The sequence below is a fragment of the Ursus maritimus genome, unplaced genomic scaffold (genome assembly GCF_017311325.1).
Source record: "Ursus maritimus isolate PB19 unplaced genomic scaffold, ASM1731132v1 scaffold_15, whole genome shotgun sequence".
Lineage (NCBI taxonomy): Eukaryota > Metazoa > Chordata > Mammalia > Carnivora > Ursidae > Ursus > Ursus maritimus.
In genome coordinates, this window is record NW_024423897.1 from 24128159 (window position 1) to 24149039 (window position 20881).

General features: G+C 43.5%; 1 protein-coding gene across 1 annotated transcript in view; it reads left to right on the plus strand.

Annotated features, from left to right (window-relative positions):
* The first annotated feature begins 1574 nt into the window (after nt 1-1574).
* HTR4 (5-hydroxytryptamine receptor 4) overlaps nt 1575-20881 on the plus strand; it is a 45700-nt gene continuing 26393 nt past the window's right edge. Inside the window, exons 1-3 of the mRNA XM_040630619.1 lie at nt 1575-1684; nt 1987-2112; nt 3283-3483. Coding sequence (XP_040486553.1) covers nt 1575-1684; nt 1987-2112; nt 3283-3483 — 437 coding nt within the window. The remainder of the gene's footprint in view (nt 1685-1986; nt 2113-3282; nt 3484-20881) is intronic.

The window sequence follows — 20881 nt, forward strand, 5'->3', positions numbered from 1 at the left end:
AGACATTGAAGAATAAACCTCACCGTTATGAATACATTGTCTTTCTTTCACTAAATTAGAAAATAATCGAGTACTTCCCATGTACTACACATACCTGTACACACATATTGCAGATGAGACCCTGTGCCAGGAGCTGGGAATTGCAGTGAAAAAGAGAACCAAAGGCATTCTGTGGGAGTGGGACACAGACAATAATCCACAACAGAAGTCATTTCAGATAACAAGTGCTATAAAGAAAATGCAAAATGTTTTGTTGGCCGTGGCACGTTAAATGGGGATTAACTTTAATCTGAGACCTGAATGACAAGAAGAAGCCGGCCATTAAAGCAGCATCCCAGGAGTAAGGCCCAGCAAGTACAGAGGCTTTGAGCAGGGGACGGGCATGTTTCAGAAGGGCTCTCAGTCAGAGCCTCTGAGAAGGACAAGGAGAAAAACCACTGTCACCTCCTTTGTTAGACACTTTACCCGCATTCACACGGCCCAGGATCAAATTAGTTCGGGATAGCCATATCACCCTGTTGAAGCCTTTTCCTCCTGAATTAAATCTTCCCCATCCAATATTTGTAACATGTTGGTAGTTGGAATTTAGGTGTGGAAGAGTGATTTGGATGAACATAAGTTGAATTTCTTTTCATGAACTCTTAGCCATAACGACTTCAATCAATCAATCAATCAAAACACTTGTCAGCAGAGTGGAAGAACTTGCTGGTTTTCCAATCACTGTGATACTGGTTCCTTATTCCAGTTGGCACCTTGTCTTCCATGCCCAATGGAAAAAATTTTGGATGAGGCCAGAGCTAGAACGTGGTGGGCTGCTGCTATTTGGGGCCAGCAGCCATCTTGGTATTCAGTCGAGGTAGCTCAGTAAAGACGGCTGTTTCTTGCTTCTTGGGACCCTGTGTTTCCAGTGGTGGGCTCATAGGACAAGCAGCTTCTCCCAGACCAGACACTAATATACTTTGACCATTCAGTTCTCCCCTCTGCGCCTCAGTTTCTCCATATTGTAATGTAGGGTTTGAGTCTGAGAGTTTCGAGATCCTTTGAAACTTCTTTTAAAAAGAAAATTTTATTACTACCGTATTAAAAATAAAACTTTTTCTTGTAGCTTCTTAATAACCTGCAGATCTTATGCTTTCATCGATGGGACACTTGCTTCCAAATTAATAAAACAAAATGCTGAGTTTGCACTGAGAAGGCAGGGTTTATAGGACGAAATCAGATGCTGAAATTGACAAGAACACAGATTTGAGCTGTGATGTTGGGGACCAAAAGAAATAGGATTCAGGGCAGTGAAAGGAGCCCCTGAGCATATTTATTGGCACTGTCTTTGCAATGGACTTCACAGAATCTGAGATGAGTTAATTCAGGTCACCTTTGTTAGAAAAACCTTCAAGCCACGACCTCTCCTTTGGACAGCCCACCTGTACACAGCTGCTTCCACATGGGCAGGGATAGGGTTCTAGAGACAGGGTGGCCCTTGTGTTCATGCTGACCCTGGTTCAGGTTACTGTCATTCATTCATCCAACGCCATCTTTCCTTCATCCGACAAATTTGAGTGATGCATTGAAATTGAATGCATCAGTGGATAAAACAGACACGGTCTCTGCCTCGTGGAACTTACATTCTAGCTGGGGAGGGCACAGAACAGGAATCCACCAAATACATTTCTGAGCACGAGCTGAGGTAAGGGCTCTGAAGGAGAGTCACAAGCTCTCTGATGGAGAATAACTGCAGTTTCAGGGTAGTTAACTCCCCTCTCTGAGCCTCCTGCTCATTATGTGGGAGTTAACTAGGATAACAGGTAAAGTGACAGGTACAGACATTGGCATACACTGGGTGCACAATAAATGTGCACTACAGCTGCTGATGCTGAAGTTACCTTCCTAAAGATATATGAGGGAAAAAATTAATTTTCTTTCCTGTGTCTCAGAGTTTCCTTTAATTCTGTGTGTGTGTGTGCGTGTGTGTGCGTGTGTGTCTTCCAGTTCCAAGGAGGGTTTTGGGTCAGTGGAGAAGGCCGTGCTGCTCGCGTTTCTCTCAGCGGTTATCCTAACGGCCATCTTGGGGAACCTGCTGGTGATGGCGGCTGTGTGCAGGGACAGGCAGCTCAGGTGAGTAGCAGGAGGAGACCTCGGTAGGAAACCGGGGTAGAGTTCCAGGCTCTCCCTGGACAGTTGGGGTCTGAACTATGAATTCCATTATAATTTGTAATCATGAAAGGGAAATGAGGTTGTGAAATAGAGCAGGGAAAAGATCACACATGAGTCCCCATGACTAACATTAAGCCCTTACGCGCATCTCTGTCCCGTCTTTTTTCTTGTGTTTAACTTCGGGTTTTTGGGGGGCGAGTTTGATAATAGGTTGAGGGCATATCTAATCTAACCTCCCCTCTTAATCAGTGGTTCAGAGAAGGGGTGGTTGCCCAGTGACTGATCTAGGATTTAAACCTGTGTCTTCTTCTCTTTCCACTTCATGAGTCTCAACCCAGCTGCAGTTAAAATCACCTGAAGACCTTTTGAAAATTGCTAATGTGTAGTATAAGTATGTCCCATGTAGTATTTGGAACATACTTATGCTAAATAGTTATTCGTTGTTTATTTGAAATTGAAATTTAACTAGGAGTCCTCTATTTTATCTGAAACCCTGGGGGGTGGGTAGGTGGGTTAATCACCCAAAGTCTCTGAACTCATTGATCTGGGGAGAGACATGGGCATTAATATTTATAAAAATCCACCAGGTGATTCGAGGGTTCAGCCTGGATCAAGAGCCACCAGGCCATAAAGGGGCATAAAAGATCCAGTGCTGCCTGATCTGTGGCCTTCCTCTCTAAGCAAGGCGTGCAAGAATCCAGGGATGATGCAAAGAAAGTGTGAAAGCACAATTCTGACCAGTGTCACAAATGTGAGGCACACAGTAGTCAGTCTCAGAGAGGAAACAGCGGAATTTGACACTATTTGTGAGGAGGGCCCCTTGGGAGGGTCCCCTGAGAATAAACCAAGGCCTGAAGGGAAGGGCAGGTGGGGAGAGACAGCAGCCTCCTCCTCGTTAGGCCCCCAGGAGGGGTTCCACGCATGGGGGCTCAAAGCAGGCCCATGTGGCCTCGGGGAAGAAGATGGGAGGGATTAGGGTGCCAGGGGGTATGGAGAAGTCAGGCGTGGCTGGACCGTGCACGCCGCCGTGTGACAGAAGGGAAAGGGAATCTCACAGAATGCATTGCGCACTTGACTTTTCTTTCCTTTGTCCCTCCCCCTGCCTTCTCCCTTCTGCGTTTTCACTCACAGGAAGATAAAAACCAATTATTTCATTGTATCTCTCGCCTTTGTGGATCTGCTGGTTTCGGTGCTGGTGATGCCCTTTGGCGCCATCGAGCTGGTTCAGGACATCTGGATTTACGGGGAGATGTTTTGCCTCGTCCGGACATCTCTAGACGTCCTGCTCACGACGGCATCGATTTTTCACCTGTGCTGCATTTCTCTGGATAGGTAAGGACAGAGAAATGTGCACCACGGAACTCCATGCTGGGGACAAGGACCTGATGGCTGTTGGGCCACGCCTTTCTTTCTTCCCTAGTTCGTTAGAAGCGGTGAATCTCAGAGGGATAGATCTGGTTACTCACTGGTTCCCCCACTTTCCAGTCTCTGCAGAGGGCTCTTTTTTAGTAAGGCCCTCTCTGAGGTCCTGTAGACACAGAGGTTTGTAAGGCTTAGAACCTGCCTGCTGGGAGCTCACAGTCGGGACCGTGACAGGTAGCGGCAATCAGATGTCCTGTAGAGCTCTAGATTTTATACCGACGGCATGAACAAAACTCTGAGGGAGTAAGAATTAAAACACCTGTCCCGTAGGTAGAAGGGCTGGTCCAGAATGATAGTCTGATGTTTACACATGACCTCCTCCCGAATAATGTGTCCGTGTCATGATTTTATGTGCAGGCAACTTGGAGAATCTTCTCCAGAAAGTTAATTATAAAATCTCCAGTAATTGCTTGTCTGAGGGATGCGGGGTAATTCTTTTGCAGAATTTTGTTCTTTTTCTTCACATTTCACTTCAGAAGACCTAATGATTTCCATCTTCGCCTTATTTGTTTGAGATGTACATTTATCAGTTGTATTGGGACTTTTTATTTTCCAGTTCCTGCTCGTTTGTATTCAGTAGTAAAAGCAGAATGCAATTTAAAGGTCCTATGATTATCGGATCATAAGCCGCCATCACGGTATTCATATCTTAGGGGGTACTTCCCAAAAGAAAGTGCGGTGTGCAAGTCACATGTTATCAGAATGAGCAGAGACAAACTTTTCCTGTCTCTGGAAGAGTCCAATAGACCCAGTTTTTCCCCCAGTCTAGGGACAGGTCACTGTTTCTTTAATTGTGGGATAGGAAAAGCAGTTGACTAAAATTAGAGATTGTGTTGTTTCTAAAATATGTGTCTTTAAACATGAAAATCAGAGTCTGTCCAGAGAGTTACTCACACTGGGGAAGGTCCTGAGGGCTTGAAACCAGCTGCAGGAACAGCGGATTCATCTGTCCCATGGGACAGGGGCTTCCTGATTGGAACGGCAGGCGTAATGGCTGGCTCTGTTTACATTGTGCTCGTTCTTTCTCTTGTTCTACCAAGAACACGTAGTTGAATGTGCTGAAGTGAAATGCACGTAGAATGAGACTCTATAGCCACAGATAGTGACATGGGTAAAACTGAGCTGTTGGTTGGCAGCCGGACCCATAGCATGTCATAGTTTGAAATGTGTGTTTATTAGCTTATTTACAACAATCTGACTTCAGTGCATGAAAGACTTGAAGACAGTCATTATATACTGAATGAAAGTTCGCATGAGAAGAAATCAAATGTCAGGGAGTAGAAAACGCACGGAAATCTTGCAGGGTAGCCTGCATGTGATTATTGCCCAAAAATGAGTGCCAAGACTGAAAGTATTACAGGAACTTGGAGAAGACAAAGTTGAGGGGGTCATGGCAACTGGAGGTAACCTTCAGTTTTGAGCAATAGCAAGGGGAAGAAAATGAGCTGAATAGGGAGTGAAGAATGGGGGGACGTGTAGAATCGTCTTCCTGATGTGGAAAATTTACTCTGAGCTGTCCTGGAGGAAGGACTGAGGGTTCCCTAGGGGGATTTGGCTTCAGAGTTCCAGATTAACTCTCAGGTTCTTTCGAAATCATGACATTTGCCCAGAGTAGGTGGGAGCTGTCATGAAGCAGGATGGGCTGGTCCTTAGGAACCATCTGCTTTAGAACGGAAGAGATTTGGGTTCAAATCCCAGCTCTGCCAATGTTTAGCTCTGAGATTGGTGGTAAGTTACTAAGCTTTTCCGAGCTCAGGTTTCTCATCTCTAAAAATGGGGGCAATAGCATCTATTTTATAGGATTGCAGTTAGGATTAAGTTAGATAGTCCATTGAAGGCATAGCATTGGTCTGGTGTAGGCACCGTACGCCAGTGCTAGTGGATGTTAATTTCAGTTTTCCACAACTATCCATGCACCTCATGATCCTTCTTATGGAACTTGGACCTCCTCAGTGACTAGCTTCTCTAAGCAGATGCATTATCCAGAAATCAGGTAGTTATTCTTACTGTGGTCTTTCCTTACCCCCTGCATTTCAACAGTAAGTCCTACTGATTTTCCTTCCTAAACAGAGCCAACTCTCCATCTTTATTATCCTGGTCCAAACTAATGTCATCTCTTGCATAAGCCACCTCTGCAACCTCCTAATTTTTCTCCCCACATCTACTTTATCCTCCTCCAATCTGCTCGTCCCTTACAAGGTCTCATTGCCAGAGCCAACCATGCAACTCTGATCTTGCTCCTTTGCCTGAAACCCTTCAATGGCTGTCATCGTACTGAGGACAGGACCAGACTCCTTGGCCTGTAGGGTGTTGTGCCATCTGTCTCCTGTCTGTGTCCCCAGCCTCACTTGATGCCCTTTGCCAGCCTCACTCCCTCGGCTGCAAGCTGTCGTGGCCTTCTTTCTCTCTCCAGTGCTCTGTGCTCAGCCATCCCAGGACCTTACCTCCTCCCTCTGCCTGGAAGGCTCCTTTGCCCCCTCCTCTCCTGCTTGTCTTTCAGATTTTAGCTCAATCCTTTCCTCTTTCCAGAAGCTGTCTCTGACCCCATCAAACCAATTCTGCTTCGTAAAATTTAGTACAATTGCGATTTAAATCGATTCTTTAACATTTTTTTCCATTTATAGTCTTTTTATTGAAGTATGATTAACATGCCGTGTTATATTACTTTCAGGTGTACACACAGTGCTTCGACAATTCTATATATTACTTAATGGTTGCCGCGATAAGTGCAGGGACCATCTGTCACCGTACAACGTTGTTACAATTTTATTGACTGTATTCCCTATGCCGTACTTTCCATCTCTGTGATTTGTTCATTTTGTAACTGGAAGTTTGTACTTCTTATTCTTCTTTATCTATTTCACCCATCCCCCCCCACTTCCCTCTGGCAACTCCATGTTTGTTCTCTGTATTTAAGAGTCTGGGTTTTTTTGCCTCTTTTGTTTGTTTGTTTGTTCATTTGTTTTGTTTCTTATATCCCACTCATATGTGGAATATCTCTCCTGATGGGAGAAAGTGCGAAGATATGAATAAGGACAGGGTCCCGCCCTCATGGAATTTACCTTTTTAATGGGGAAATTAACAATTAACCAGTAATTACATAAATACTGATTTAGGTATTTGGTAAACGCTGTGCAACAAATGGAGTGTTCAGTACACTCCCTTTTTGAGGGAATTCTCTCAAAAATTCTCTTTCTGTGCCACCACTAGTTCCATTTCCTTCTCTGACAGTGGACATCAAAACCTCTGATACCATAAATAAGATGGAGTCAGATGGTTTCATTTGGTTTGCTTTCCTCAGGGAGCCTGGGAAATTTGCCAGTTGTCCCTAGCATCTCCTGTCCCTACGGTGATATCCTCATTGGGGTGGAAGGTCCACCTGAACATGACAACACAGCACCTTAGCCTGGAAGAGTGTGCTTTTATTTATCATCTAGCTTCTGCTTTGCTGTGTCCCTCCCCGCCTGACAGTGGGGCTGGGCTGGGCTGGGCCAGAGCACAGAGCGAGTGTGTCAGTGACGTGAGCTGCCACGGCTCATCATGTGATTCCTGACAAGATGTTTTGTCTTCCTCTCGGGAGCTACCATGAGTCTGTGGGGACAACTGATCTAGGGTAGTGCTCCCCAGGCAAGAGCACTCACTGAGATTCTTAATTCCGCCCGGATGGCAGACCTCTGGATCAAAGCAAGATGTAGGACTCCATTAATATTATAAAATGCTTTTCCCCAACTGCAGTGCTCCATCCACTGTGCTTCCTGGCGCTTTGAGAATTGAATCCTATTAATGAAAGTTTATTGCCTTGTTAAAAATCATTTCCAAAGCATAATTAAACTACATGCATCACATAGTATGGGTCATGGGAGACCGAAAACTGCATTAAAAGCATTATAGTACAGTTGATTATTTTGAATCTAAGGTTCTGTGGTGAATGAAAACCAACCAAGTGTCTTGTCACAGAGTACTGCTTTAATGCAGCCACTAAAAACCACGAGAAATAGTTAGGTGCATTGTCCTAGAAAGATATCTAAGTGGTGTGTTATTTGGAAAAAAACAAAAGAACAAGTGTCAGATTTTAATGTTCAGAATAATTCCACTTTTGTAAAATAAATATAGAGATGTTTGTATCTAGGCATACATGAGTGAGTGTGAGATAGGCAGAGACAGAAAGAGAGAGAAGGATTGATTATGAATGAAATTGCACCAGACCGTTATATGTGGGGGCAGTTGGGAGCGGTCCTAGCAAGCCTGGACAATCCGTTGGATTGGGGTTGGGAGACATCACTAACTTCTAAAATATAAGTTTGAAACTTCAGTTTTCCCTTGGCTAGATGTTGACACTTCTTGAACGTAGGAATATCCATGACAGCCTTTGGCTGAAAGTGCTCCTTAGACCAGCACATTCTCAAGTCACTGAGAACATTTTGACATTAGCCTACGAGTTCCGTCTGAGGGCTGAGCAAGGCAGAGAGCACAGACATCTTTCTGGCCATGTCCCCTCTGCTTTCTCACAGGATGCCCTGGATTCACCCCCGGTGGGAGCCCTCACCATCTCCTAGGGTCAGCACACTCTTCCTGCCCCTGACCCTCCCATCCATCTTCCTTGGTCCAGCCCCAGGTCATGACCTTCCACCTGACCCACTGCAGCAGCCTCTCCTCTAATCATCACAGTTTTTTTTTTTTTTTAAGATTTTATTTATTTATTTGACAGAGATAGAGACAGCCAGCGAGAGAGGGAACACAAGCAGGGGGAGTGGGAGAGGAAGAAGCAGGCTCATAGTGGAGGAGCCTGACGTGGGGCTCGATCCTGTAACGCCGGGATCACGCCTCGAGCCGAAAGCAGACGCCTAACCGCTGTGCCACCCAGGCGCCCCTAATCATCACAGTTTTTAACAAGCATGAGAGTAATACCTGAGCATTGTAAAAAAAAAAAAAAATGCCATCAGTTTACAAGTAGAACCTAAAAAGGTCTTCATTCCCCTTTGCCCCTCCACAGCTGCAAACCTTAGAGGTGACCACCGGAAATAGTAACTCCCTGCCAGTTCCGGTCACTTTATGTGCAAGAAGCAAACTTCAGTGAATGTATTTTTAGTTTACACAAATGGATATATGTTCAAAATAAGCCTTAGAAAAGGGCTTTCCCTGTATATATCCCAATGAATTTCCTGAATGTAGTGTTTTGACCAACTTGCTTCTCAGATGATGTATTAGCAAGATCTTTTTCAGCAGCGTGTGACAGAAAATAAATTGGTTGGTTCAGTTAGCTAAAAAGCCTGGCTGCAGACATGGCTCTCGGCATGGTTTAAACAATGCCATCTAGGCTCGCTCTCTCCCTCGGTCTCTGTCTCCCTCTCCTTCTTGTCTCTGCCTTTTCTTCTTCCTCTGCCTCTTCCTTCTCTTTCTGTCCGTCTCTCTCTCTGTCTCTGTACATTTCTCTGTGTTCCTCTCTTTATATCTGATCTTTCTGTCCCTATGCTGTGTTCTTATTGGAGTCAGTCTCAGGCTGGGGTTAGAAAAATGGGTCTTGAGAAACAAACTGAGGGCTTCAGAGGGGAGGGGGGTGGGGGAATGGGATAGACTGGTGATGGGTAGTAAGGAGGGCACGTATTGCATGGTGCACTGGGTGTTATACACAACTAATGAATCATTGAACCTTGCATCAGAAACCAGGGATGTACTGTATGGTGACTAACATAATGTAATAAAAAAACATTAAAAAAAAAAAAAAGAAAAATGGGTCTTAAGCCATCCTTAACTCATGAGTCCACCGGAGAAGAAACCTAGATACTCTTTCTCGTGGAAAAACTTTGTCTACCTTTGCTTGAGTCACTTTTGTCTTGACCAGTCACCATGGAGGGATGACACATCGTGGTTGCTGGACAGAGGTGAGGTGCCATGACAGCGTATGGCATGGGAGAACAGCAGTTGCCTCTGGAAGAAGGATGTTGGGCAGACAAGAACAGCAGACATCAGCTACTTTTAGGGTGGCTGAGGGACGTGCAGATATCTTTATGGCTATCTCGAGCCTCCACAACAAGACAAAGGTTTGCTATTCCTACCTCTTCTTGTTTTAGGCCAAACATCCCTAGATCCTTCCACTGGCTTCATAGGCCAAACTTTTTAGACTTTTAACCATTTTGATCCCCTGTCCCTCATCACTGCTGTACTTTGTCCTGTATTTGGCACCAAATGCAATCCCCTTTAAAATGTTTCACTTCACTCAGTATACCCTTCTCTACGGCATTGCAAGTTTTCGTCATTGATACCAAATTGCCACCCTTTCCCTTGGCAGCCCTAGAACGTGATGTGTTTTATCTGCAAAAACTCTTCCAACCATGTCTCAGTCGCAGATTTTCTTTTAAAACAGGTTTACTTGTTAAACATATGATTCTGACTCAAAGGTTGCATATTTCATCCTATGCTAGAGATAAACGTGTCTGCACTTCTTAATGATCTCCCTGCGGCACCGCTCAGTTTTGTAACGTATATGTGAAAAGTGTCTGTCATTGTGAACTTGTGTCACACAGTTACATTTGTCTTCCCAATGGGATTGAAATGTGTTTCTGCAAGGAAACATATTATGTTTCCCCTTCTCACATACTCTTTGAGGCCTGCTTCATGTTTTGTACATAATTGTAATATTTGTTGAGTGAATCTCATGCTAGAGGATATGAACTCTTATTTTTATATTCATTGCATCAAATATGTATTGGAGCACTTACTAATTGCTAAGAGCTGACCGGAGCTGTGGACGTGCAGTGGCGAACAACCAGAAAAAGCTCTGAATCACAGAGCTTTTAGTCTAGTGGGGCATACAGGTAGTAAATAAGGAATTATGGTAAAATGGTGGCCATTGAAATCAAGGAGCACTTGGCCTCCACAGCAGGGGAAGCTCTGGGAGGAAGTAACGGTGAGGCTGGGATCTGTGGAATATGCAGATGTCAGTAGGTAAAGGGGAAGAAGAGGAGGCAAGGGGAAAGAAGATTCCAGAAAACAGCATGTGCAAAGTCCCAGAGGTTTCTCAGTGACACCTTATAAACTATAGACTAAATTCTTACCTTGTCTTTCAGCGCTTTTCCCAGCATGTCCTCAGTTTGTTTTTCCTACCTCAGCTCCCACCCATGAGTGATCTGTTCTCATATCCTGGGCATGATATGTTTCCTCAGAGCCACGTGTTGCTACCTGTGTCTTGCGTTCCTTTTCTTTTCCTGATGAACATTCACCTTTCAATATTCAGACAAGTTGTGTCACCTTCTCTACCAACTGGCCAGGCTTCCAAAGATTTGTTGTTTCTTCCTCCTCTGAGTGCCCAGAGAATGTTAAATATCAGTTATTACTTATCTTAATCATTGGTTTATGTCCTTCTCACCCTGGACTAGAAGCTCCTTGAGAGTCAGCCTTCAACTCACCTGTCCCTGTGCTCTTCCAATCGGTCCCCTGTAGCTGCTCCAGGCACATTTAGCTGATGCTCTGAGATGCGACTTGTGGTTGCTTGGGCAGACTTTGGTGTTCATTTTTCTACCCTTCTAGAACATGCAATGTAACAAGTAGTTAAGGAAGAGGCCTGGGGTGCTAGGCTGCCTGGATTCAGCCCCTCCTTCAGCAGTTATTAGTTGTGTAATCTTGAGAAGTTACCTAAATTTTCTGGGTTTTATCTTCTCAGTTGTAACATTATATTAATAATAGTACCATCTCTTGGGAGTTTATGAAGAATAAATAACTGAGTGCCTGCCGAGAACACGAATCTGTGCATGGTGCATAGTAAGCATTCAGTAAATGTTAGCCACAGTATCGTTCCATTATTGTTTTCCCTTCCAAATGCAAATTTCTACTGGTTGTTGTGGGTGCCTTCCCAGGCACTGGTAGCTGCTTCTTTTTCTTTCTGTTGAATGACACTCAGTTCTTCAAGGTTAGCCCCTCAGCCTGCCAGCACTGGGCATCTCTCCCTTTTCCTTCAGAGAGCTCACCCATTTAGTGGCTTCACCTGCACCACGCTCTCATCTCTCCTGCAGTCTTGTCCCGTGCTGGACTCAGGGCTCCCATCTCTACCTGCCTCTTCAGCATCTTGCCTTAAGCTTCTGTCTGTCTTCTTAATTCCAGTGTGCCCAAAGTGGAAATTTCCATCATAAACTAATGCCCGCTACTACTTTGTACATCAAAGGTGCGTCTCTTAGTCATCTTTTAGTCATTTACATGCGGTTCTTTGAGGTCATCTTTGACTTATCCATCATGACCAGGGGGATGCCAAATTGTAGATGTGTTTTCGTAAATATCTTTCCAGTCCATCTTCTTCCTCTTCACTCCTTTTCCCAGTCCCATTTCTTGATTGTTGCAGTAGGTTTTTAGCTATTATTCCTGTATATTATCTTATCTATCAGGTATGTATCTTTAAATTATTTAAATATATTTAAATTTTTTCCTCGTGTCCTAAGCTCAAAAAGCTTTTGGGCGGGCTGCATATTCTCCTTCTTCTTCTTAAATAGGGTTGCTTTGATCTAAACTGGCCCCTTTATTTACCAGCATTACCAGAGCATGGACTTCGGCAGATACGGGTTTAAGTCCCAGTTTTACTGTATCCTGGCCGTATGATATTAGACAAGTGGATTGAACTCTCTGGGGTTCAGTTTCCTCGTGTTTAAAATGTGGATAATGAAGGGTGCCTGGGTTGTTCTTGATTTTGGCTCAGATCATGATCTCAGGGTCGTGTTATTGAGGCTCCTACCAGGCTCTGCGCTCTTCTCCCTCTTCCCCTTCCAACCCCCCCCAAAAAAAGAAAAGTAAAGGGGGAAAAGTGTAGCTAATGAGAGCTCCCTTGCAGAGTTGCTATAGGAATTAGATACAATGTAGAATACACCTCCTGCCACATAGTGTGCCCTCAGTGAGTGGGTGGCACGTATAGTAGGAATAGTGGTGGTTGTAGCAGAGAGAACAGATAATTACGGTGCAACTGGAGAGGTGCTGTGTCACGGGCATATGCAAACTACTGTGAAAAAACAGGACAGAGATGGGGAACCAATCCAGAAAGAGTACTCTCCTAGTGTTTTTCTTTTCTTTCTTTTTTCTTTTTTTTTTTTGGAGGGGGGCACAAAGAACTTTCAAGGTGATAGGACCCTTGAGCTGAGTCTGGAAGGGTAGAGGGGGCAGTCATCCAGTGTCTGCTGGCAGCTCGATCAGTTCACACATGTCCTAACATATACCTTGGACACCTTTGTGTGTGTCCAGTAAGCCCTGCCACGATGTTTTTAGATGACAGTTTTGGCAGATTATCCCTTTTCTTTAGTCTATAATAACTCAAGGAGACCCCTTCCTAGATAGCTGATACTCCCTTTCTTGCAAGTTTTCTGATCTTAAAGGTACAGATGAATATTTAACAGAGAGGAGCATAATAAGCATTAAATCTGCAGATTGCACGTGGGATTGTGGCTCCTGCAGAGGCTCAGTCGGATGCCCTTCAGATCTCTGATGGAAAGGCATCTCTCCCTGCCCCCTGCCCCCACAACTTTTTCTTCCTGGAACCCAAGTTCTACCTCTGCTCTTGGCTACATTCTCGGCCCCCCTTCATGTCCTGGGCTCCTGATGGATATCCCTGCTGAGGTCTTCTTCATTGATCCTCTAGGTGACTGGCTGCTTGCCAAGCCCCTCGGGGAGCAAAAGCCCTTTAGCTTTTCTCGAAGCTGCTACTGCTTCTCCATCTCTTCAAAGGAGAACCAGAATATTACAAAACCAGTTACTACAAGCAGAAAGATAAATCTCTTTTTCCAGAGCTCTGCCACAAAATGTGGCTAGATCCCCCTACTGGAGGGAGGACTGCTATCCAGCCAGTGAACCCCACAGTTACCCCAGACTATATATTACTTGTTTACTTATTGTGGTTATCTATATAACATCTGCCCCAAAACTTAATGGCTTAAACAGCAGTGTGTTATTATTCCATTCACCTTTAGGGACCAACTCACTCACCATTTTTTTCTTATAACTGAGTACTAGGAAAGATGTTGAACCAGGTGAATTCCATTTTATTTGTTAAATAATTTAGAGCCCCTGATTCCAAAATGTATTTGAATCTATTTGAATTTATATATATATATATATATATGTGTGTGTGTGTGTGTGTGTGTGTGTGTGTGTGTGAATTCTTACATATATATATGAATTCTTACATATATATATGAATTCTTACATATATATATATATATTTATATGCTTAGATATCTACATAAAAGATCAGAAGGAATAGAGGTAAAAATAATAACTATTATTTATTAATTTTTATGTGCCACGAACTTTCTATTTTAAAAACATTATTTCATCGGCTCTCACCATCATTCAGGGAGGTGGACATAATGATTCCCACGTTACACATGAGGAAACTGCATCATGAAGAGGTCCCATAACTAATCCTGAGACCACAGAGCTGATGAATGGGGAAGACAGGGAGACTTGATACCCAGATCAAGACATAAAGTTGACTACTAAAATCTTCTCTAATTCTGAGAATCTAAGGTTCCAAGTTACTCTCCTTGCTCCTTCTGCTTTCCCTGTGGTTGGATGGCAGGAAGTGAGGAGGAAGAATTTTCCTTAATTGCAGGACGAGTGGGGAAGAGATTAGCATGGAGCTTAAAATACATGACTATCTTCTAAGAGTTGTCAAAGTAAATTGTGTCCCCAGAGATATTTAAAAGCAATTTGATCACACATTTACACATGGCTGCAGTTGGGGAAGCTAGTGGCTGGTCTATCAACGGGGGTTTTAATGGAGTTTGATAAGCAATAGTTTGAAATGTTTTTGCATAAGATGTTTCTTTGCAAAAACCCATGCCACATCTTAGTTAATCCTGGCCATCTGGATTGAGCATTCATTTAACCACTTTGTAAAAGTTTTCTAATTAAAGAGGAATGGGACTTGTCCAAAGGAAGTCTAGAGAACAGATCTTGTAGCTAAATCTATTCCAAAGATGAGACAAAACTGCTTTCCGTGATGAACACTGTCCACCTCGCTTGCGAACCCACAATCCTTTATCTTGAATTTGTTGTAATTCATCTTCTTCAGCAGAGAGCATGGCAGTGTTGATCGCAATGGATGTTTTCCAGTTCAGAAATCTTTTGGTGACTCATCCTGGCATAACATGCAAAAACTCTGACACAGTGGTTCTCAGAGTCCCCAAACCACCGGCAGCAGCGTCACCCAGGAACATATCAGAAATGTGAATTCTTGGCCCCATTCCAGGTTTTCCAGCGGCCTGTGTTTGAGCCAACGCTCCAGGTGGTTCTGGTGCATGCTACAATTTGAGAACCACTGCCCTTCAGCTGGCCTTTTTAGACGTATTTTTTTCTACTTCCTTGCAAACACTTTGTGGTCCACCTAACTTGTAGTCGTTTTATGTTTATATGGCTATGTGGCTATGTGGATATAGATTTATGGATTTATTTTACATACAGGATTTCTGTCTTCTGGACTTTGTCCATACTGTTTACAGTACATGGATTACACGTTCTCCTCTACCATCCTTACCGAGGCTCTGGTGTCCACCTTAAAAGACACTTATTGGAGAAAACCTTTCCACCCCTCTACTAACTATGACCTTTACATCCCCAAAACTTGGTCCCACATTGTAATGGAATTTATTTTAAATGGTAGTGACTAAGGGTTTATTATTTATTCAACCCATTCTGTGAGCATCCCCTCTATCTAGCGTTGTACAAAGCATTGGGGATATAGTGGTAAATGAGCCAAACATTTCTGGAACTTATAAATCAAGCGAGGTGGACTTTGCTCACCTCCTGTAGTAGACCTTAGCTCTTTGAGGGAGTACAGGTGTCTTGTACTGCTGGCTGTCTCCCAGGCTGTATTAAGTTACCGTGAGCAGGGTGGAAGGCGATGTTCTAGTCTTCTCTGGTCTGTAGAGAATGCAGTGGAGTCTTGTGCTGTCATTGTACAGCCACACTTAGGAGGTAATGGCACACCGTAGCGTATGCAGAGGACACGGAACCCCACTATTGGTGCATATCACCTCCTCCAAACCAAGCGTTCTTAACCTCACCACTGTGGACATTGTAAATTAGATGATTCTTTGTTGGGGAGTGCGGGGCTGTCTTGTCCATTGTGAGACATGTAGCATCTCTGACCTCTACCCACTGGTTGCCAGTAGCATCACCCTTCCCAGTTGTGACAACAACAGATGTCTCCAGACATTGGCAAGTACCCGTTGGTGAGCAAAATCAACCTGGTTCGAATCCAACTGGGTATATGTTTCCTACAGAAACTAAGACTTCAGAAAAATGTAAAAGCTCTCTTTAACTTCAGGATATTCTTAAGTTTAGGAAGTAGTGCAGTGGGCTGTGGTGAATTCCCAGGCCCTCGTGCATTCAGACAGGCCTGGATACACTTCGTTTTAAAGAGGATTTGGGGATTGCAGGATTCTGAAGATCCTACAAGTTCTGAGATTCAGTGTTTTGATTGTTTCTAAAGTGGCTTTTCAAGAATTAGAATAATTCCTTGAGGACATAGGGAAGGTGGCAGAGTGAAGTGATAGTGATGAGTTGATGTTCTGGTCCTTGTCTCCAACTGCCTGGACCAGATCCCGGCTCCGCTCTCGCCATGGGCACAGCCTGACACAGCTGTGTGTTTGTTTCCTCATCTACGAAGTGGGTGCCTTTATAGTTCCTGTCTCAGGAGTAGTTTTGAGGACTAAATGAGATAATACAGGGAGAGCCCTTGGTAAGTAATTGTATAGTAACCGTTCAGTCAGCCAAAGCACTTTGCCTGATCTCCAAAGAGCTTGCAAATTAAGCTACTTCTGCCTAGTGGTATTTTATATGTGTTTTGGGGGCAGTTCACGATAGGGTAAATAATTTCGTTACTTGCAGGGGTAATATAATTCAAATATAGGAATTAAATAGCAACCACGAAAGGTAACAGTCAAGTTATCAGATTTCTGTCTGGTCCTTGATCCATAGACAAAGGTTAAAAATTTCAAGGAAACTCCATTAGTTAGTTAACACTCGGACTCAAGTTTTATTAATCATTTTATTCAGTGATGTTTATTTTCACCTACTTAATTTAGATTCTTGAATGCAGACTTCAAGAGGATGTTTATTTTTCTCGATTCATTGCTAGAAAGCAAAGATTAAAAAGTTATCAGGAAAGATAAAAGGATATGATGTGGCTTATTCAGGGCAGCTGCCTCAAGAGTGTCAAAGCCTCAGTAAGAATCTTGAACCCATCAGTCAAGTGGCCTCTGTGATCTGAGCTCCAAATAAAAACCTCATATTTTCTACTACATGCCACTTGAAAATCAAATATGTCAATCTTAAGACAGCATCAGGCTGAATATGCTGTCGAGGGGAAGATACAAGTCAAACAGATACCTAGACACAATTTGGCATTTTTCTTATTCATCCTTACATATCACTTGCAACTTAGGCAATCCAGTTCAAATAAAAATAATTTTTTTTTTCCTTTTACTGATTGCTGATTTTTAAAGTAGGAGATGAAGGACTTTTCTCAGGCTTACCCAACCTCCCCACATCATGCAAGAGTAACTTTCTACAGCTGTCTGTGCAGAAGACCACAGGTGGATTCCCCCCCTGAGCTCCTAGGGAATGAGCTGTCCAAGCAACTTTCTTTCAGGCATCCGTCGTCCAGCGTACTGACTGCATAGGTCAAATGGGGAAAGATTGGTAAAATGTGTATGACATCCACAGTATCCCCCTTGAAGTTGTACTTCAAAAGGAAATGTGCCACCACTATTTACTTCTCTGTTGCAGTAGCTCCTAGTAACCTAGGGTAATGCAAATAAAGTGAGAACATTGGACCATGGAGAGATCATTTTTTTAAAAATATTAAATCTAATTAACTCTTTTTTATTGAAGTATAGTTGACATATGATGTTATATTACTTTCAGATGTACAACATAGTGATTTGACACTTACATAGTTTATGAAATGATCACAATAAGTCTAGTTGCCATTGGTCACCATACGTGGTTATTTTTTTTTAAAGATTTTATTTATTTATTTGACAGAGAGAGAGACAGCCAGGGAGAGAGGGAACACAAGCAGGGGGAGTGGGAGAGGAAGAAGCAGACTCCCAGCGGAGGAGCCTGATGTGGGGCTCGATCCCAGAACGCTGGGATCACTCCCTGAGCTGAAGGCAGACGCTTAACGACTGAGCCACGCAGGTGCCCCTATTGGTCACCATACATGGTTATTGCAATATTATTGACCATATTCCCTAGGCTATACTTTACATCCCCATGACTTATTTTTTTTATAATTGGAAGTTTGTATCCCGTAATCTTCTTCACCTATTTTGCCCATTCTCCCACCCACTTCGAACATGAAGATATTTTGTTGTGCAACAAGGATATTCATCATGCCGTGGGAATCAGGCAATCACCCTGGCCAAGCAAGACTTAGAAAGAAAGACTTTCACAAAAATATTCTGAGCACTAATATAAATATATATTCTAAAGTCTTCTTCTGTAAATTCTGTTGTCTAAACATCTGTATGATCCTCTAAATATCTCTATCCACATGTGGAAGTTTAAAGACTCTGCAGCTAGAATATCCTGCTTCCTCAAACTTACCTTTTATTCCACAAGATACTTAATTTTGCCTTGTCTTTTGAACTTTTGGATTTCTGTAACATTGGAGATCCAACCAAAATTCCCGAAATCTTGTCTTCACTTAACATCTGTTCCAAGCCTCAAAAATCATACATTATACAGCAGAGATAGGGCAACATCCGTTCTTCACTTAGCCCTCGATTGCCTTCTTTGGGATGGTAGTGAAGGGATGTTATAACTTTGAGCTATCATCAGGAAGTATATTGACTCAAACAAAGAGATTCTTACCTAGAGCAAAGTATCTATGAAGGATATGTCTGACATTCAAAATCATTTTTACTGAGGCAGGAAACTTTGTTGGCAAGAGACTGACTTTAGCCAACTTTGTTAGTTTCCTGGAGCTGTCATAATGAGTACCACAAACTAGGGGCTTGGAACAGGAAATGTATTGTCTCACAGTTCTGGAAGCTAGAAGTCTGAAGTCAAGGTGTCAGCAGAGCCACACTCCCTCTGAAACCTGTAGGGGAGGGATTTTTTCCTCGGCTCTTCTTAGCCGAGGTTTGCTGGCAGTGGTTTGCTGACAGTCTTTGGTGTTTGCTGGTGGTTTGCTGGCAGTCTTTGGTGTTCCTTGGCCTGCAGAAGCATCATTCCAAACCTCAGTCTCTGAGCATTTCTGAATCTATGTCCAAATTTCCCTTTTTCTAAGGACATCAGCCATATTGGATCAAGGCCCACACTAACAGCCTTATTTTTATTTTATTACCTCTGTGAAGACTCTATATCCAAATAAAGTCATATTCCAAGGGACTGAGGGTTAGGACTTCAACATATCTGTTAGGAAAGGGAGAGAGGACACAACTCAATCTGTGACACTAGCTTAAGCAAAAAAGGAATTTATTGGAAAGATACGTGGTGACTTACTTAATTGAAGGAAGAGCTAACACAAGAAGACCTAAAGAGGCAAGAGCATGGTTGCCCAGTGATCCAAGGAGCAGGACCTACTCCCAGCCCCACTAGGAGGCTGCTGTATCAAGGGACCTCCACTCACTTCCCCATCTTTGCATCACTCCACATGGCATTCAGAGTCCCAGGAGAAGGTCTGATTGGGTCACTATCTCTCCAAACAACACGAAAGCAACAGAGAAGAGACAATTCCCAAGGGCTTTGGGATGCTATTACCAAAGGAAAGGAAAACGATGCTAAATGGATAAACACCAAATGTCTAATCTAGACCCTCCAGCAGGAAAGGAGGAAGGGAGGACAATTTGGGGAAAAAAATACTTTCATATACTCCAAATTCATGATTAATTCTATATTCGTAATAAATCTCTGATGATTTTTAATACAGCCATTCAGAAAAATTTGTCAGTCTGATATGATTTGCCTTTCTTATAAGTCAAAATCATGGAGGGAATTCCAGCTAAACATGATTCTTTTACTGCATTATCTTTACTTATATTTTGCTACCATGTCAGTTTTATAGATAGAGTGAGCTCCCAAGTGAGCCTTTCTCCCATTCTTTGGTCTGTTGTTCCTTGTACTCTGATCCAGGTCAGCCACCCACTGTGTTGCTGGCCACAGGAAGCCTCCTGGCGTGGTATGGTCAGCTGCTCCCTGAACGCCTTGGAGGGAAAAGTATAATTCTCCCCTCTCAGCTCCTGAGGCACCCACTTCTCATGTTCCAACACCGAGGGGGCCCTCCTTATTCCACCCTCTCTCCCAACTCATCCTACCACCACCTCTTCAAAGAATATACCCATTGTTATGTTAGTTATGCTTTGAATTAAGAAAAGAAAAGAAGAGGTGGGAAAAATTAAAGTGAATTGCATAAAATGAGGAATATAAGGGGGTGTCTCATCATTAAATGGTACAAAATCTTAAAGAATAGACTTATCCCCCAGGCTTTCTGTTTGCACTTACTCTTTGACACTTCCAAAGACAAATAGCTGATAGACCCACTGGAGTACTTTGCCTCTTGTCAAATTCTCTGACCTGCCTGGGCCTGAAGGTGCTGATCTCCAAGACTGGACTAACATGCAAGAAGCAGTCTGGGAGTCAGAGACCAGATCACTGAGTGGAGCAGGTTGCCTCTCTCTCTGGAGGAAAGAAGGAAGCTAGTACACTGACAGAACATGGACTCAAACACCGGTAAGCAGTGAGTCCCGTGAGGGAGAGCAGACCCTAATAAAAGGAGGGCGAGGTGGTCTCTACCACTAGGTAGGACCTGATGGAGCAGGGAATATTTGAAATTTTACATTCTTGGCATCAGAGAAACAATTAAATGGCCAGTCCAGAAGTAGTGCATGTCAACTCTGTTCACAACTTCTTGGCCAGACCAATCACTTGGCCTCATCCAACCATAAGGAGGCCCAGAAGGGGGAGCTGGACATATTTAGCAAACAGCAGCAATGACTTCCACTTGTCAGATGGCAAACTCCCTCCCCAACAGACTCTGATTCAGGAGATCCTTGGATTCTGCATTTTAAATGGGCCTCCTCAGGTGAGTTTGATGCAGCGGGGAGAAGAATGGGATCTCTGGAACACTGACTTAGAATTTCACCTCAGGATAGCCAGGTGATCAAGAGGATGGGGGCAAATCTGAGATCCAGTTCTTAGAACTCAGATGTAGGGCCGAGCCTGGGAGACTTCACTTTATTATCAAAGGAGGCCACGGATGCCTGGATGCTGTGGTCCAGAGGGCTGGACAGAAGCTTCCAAAGTGCTCAGGCATGAAGGTAAGTGT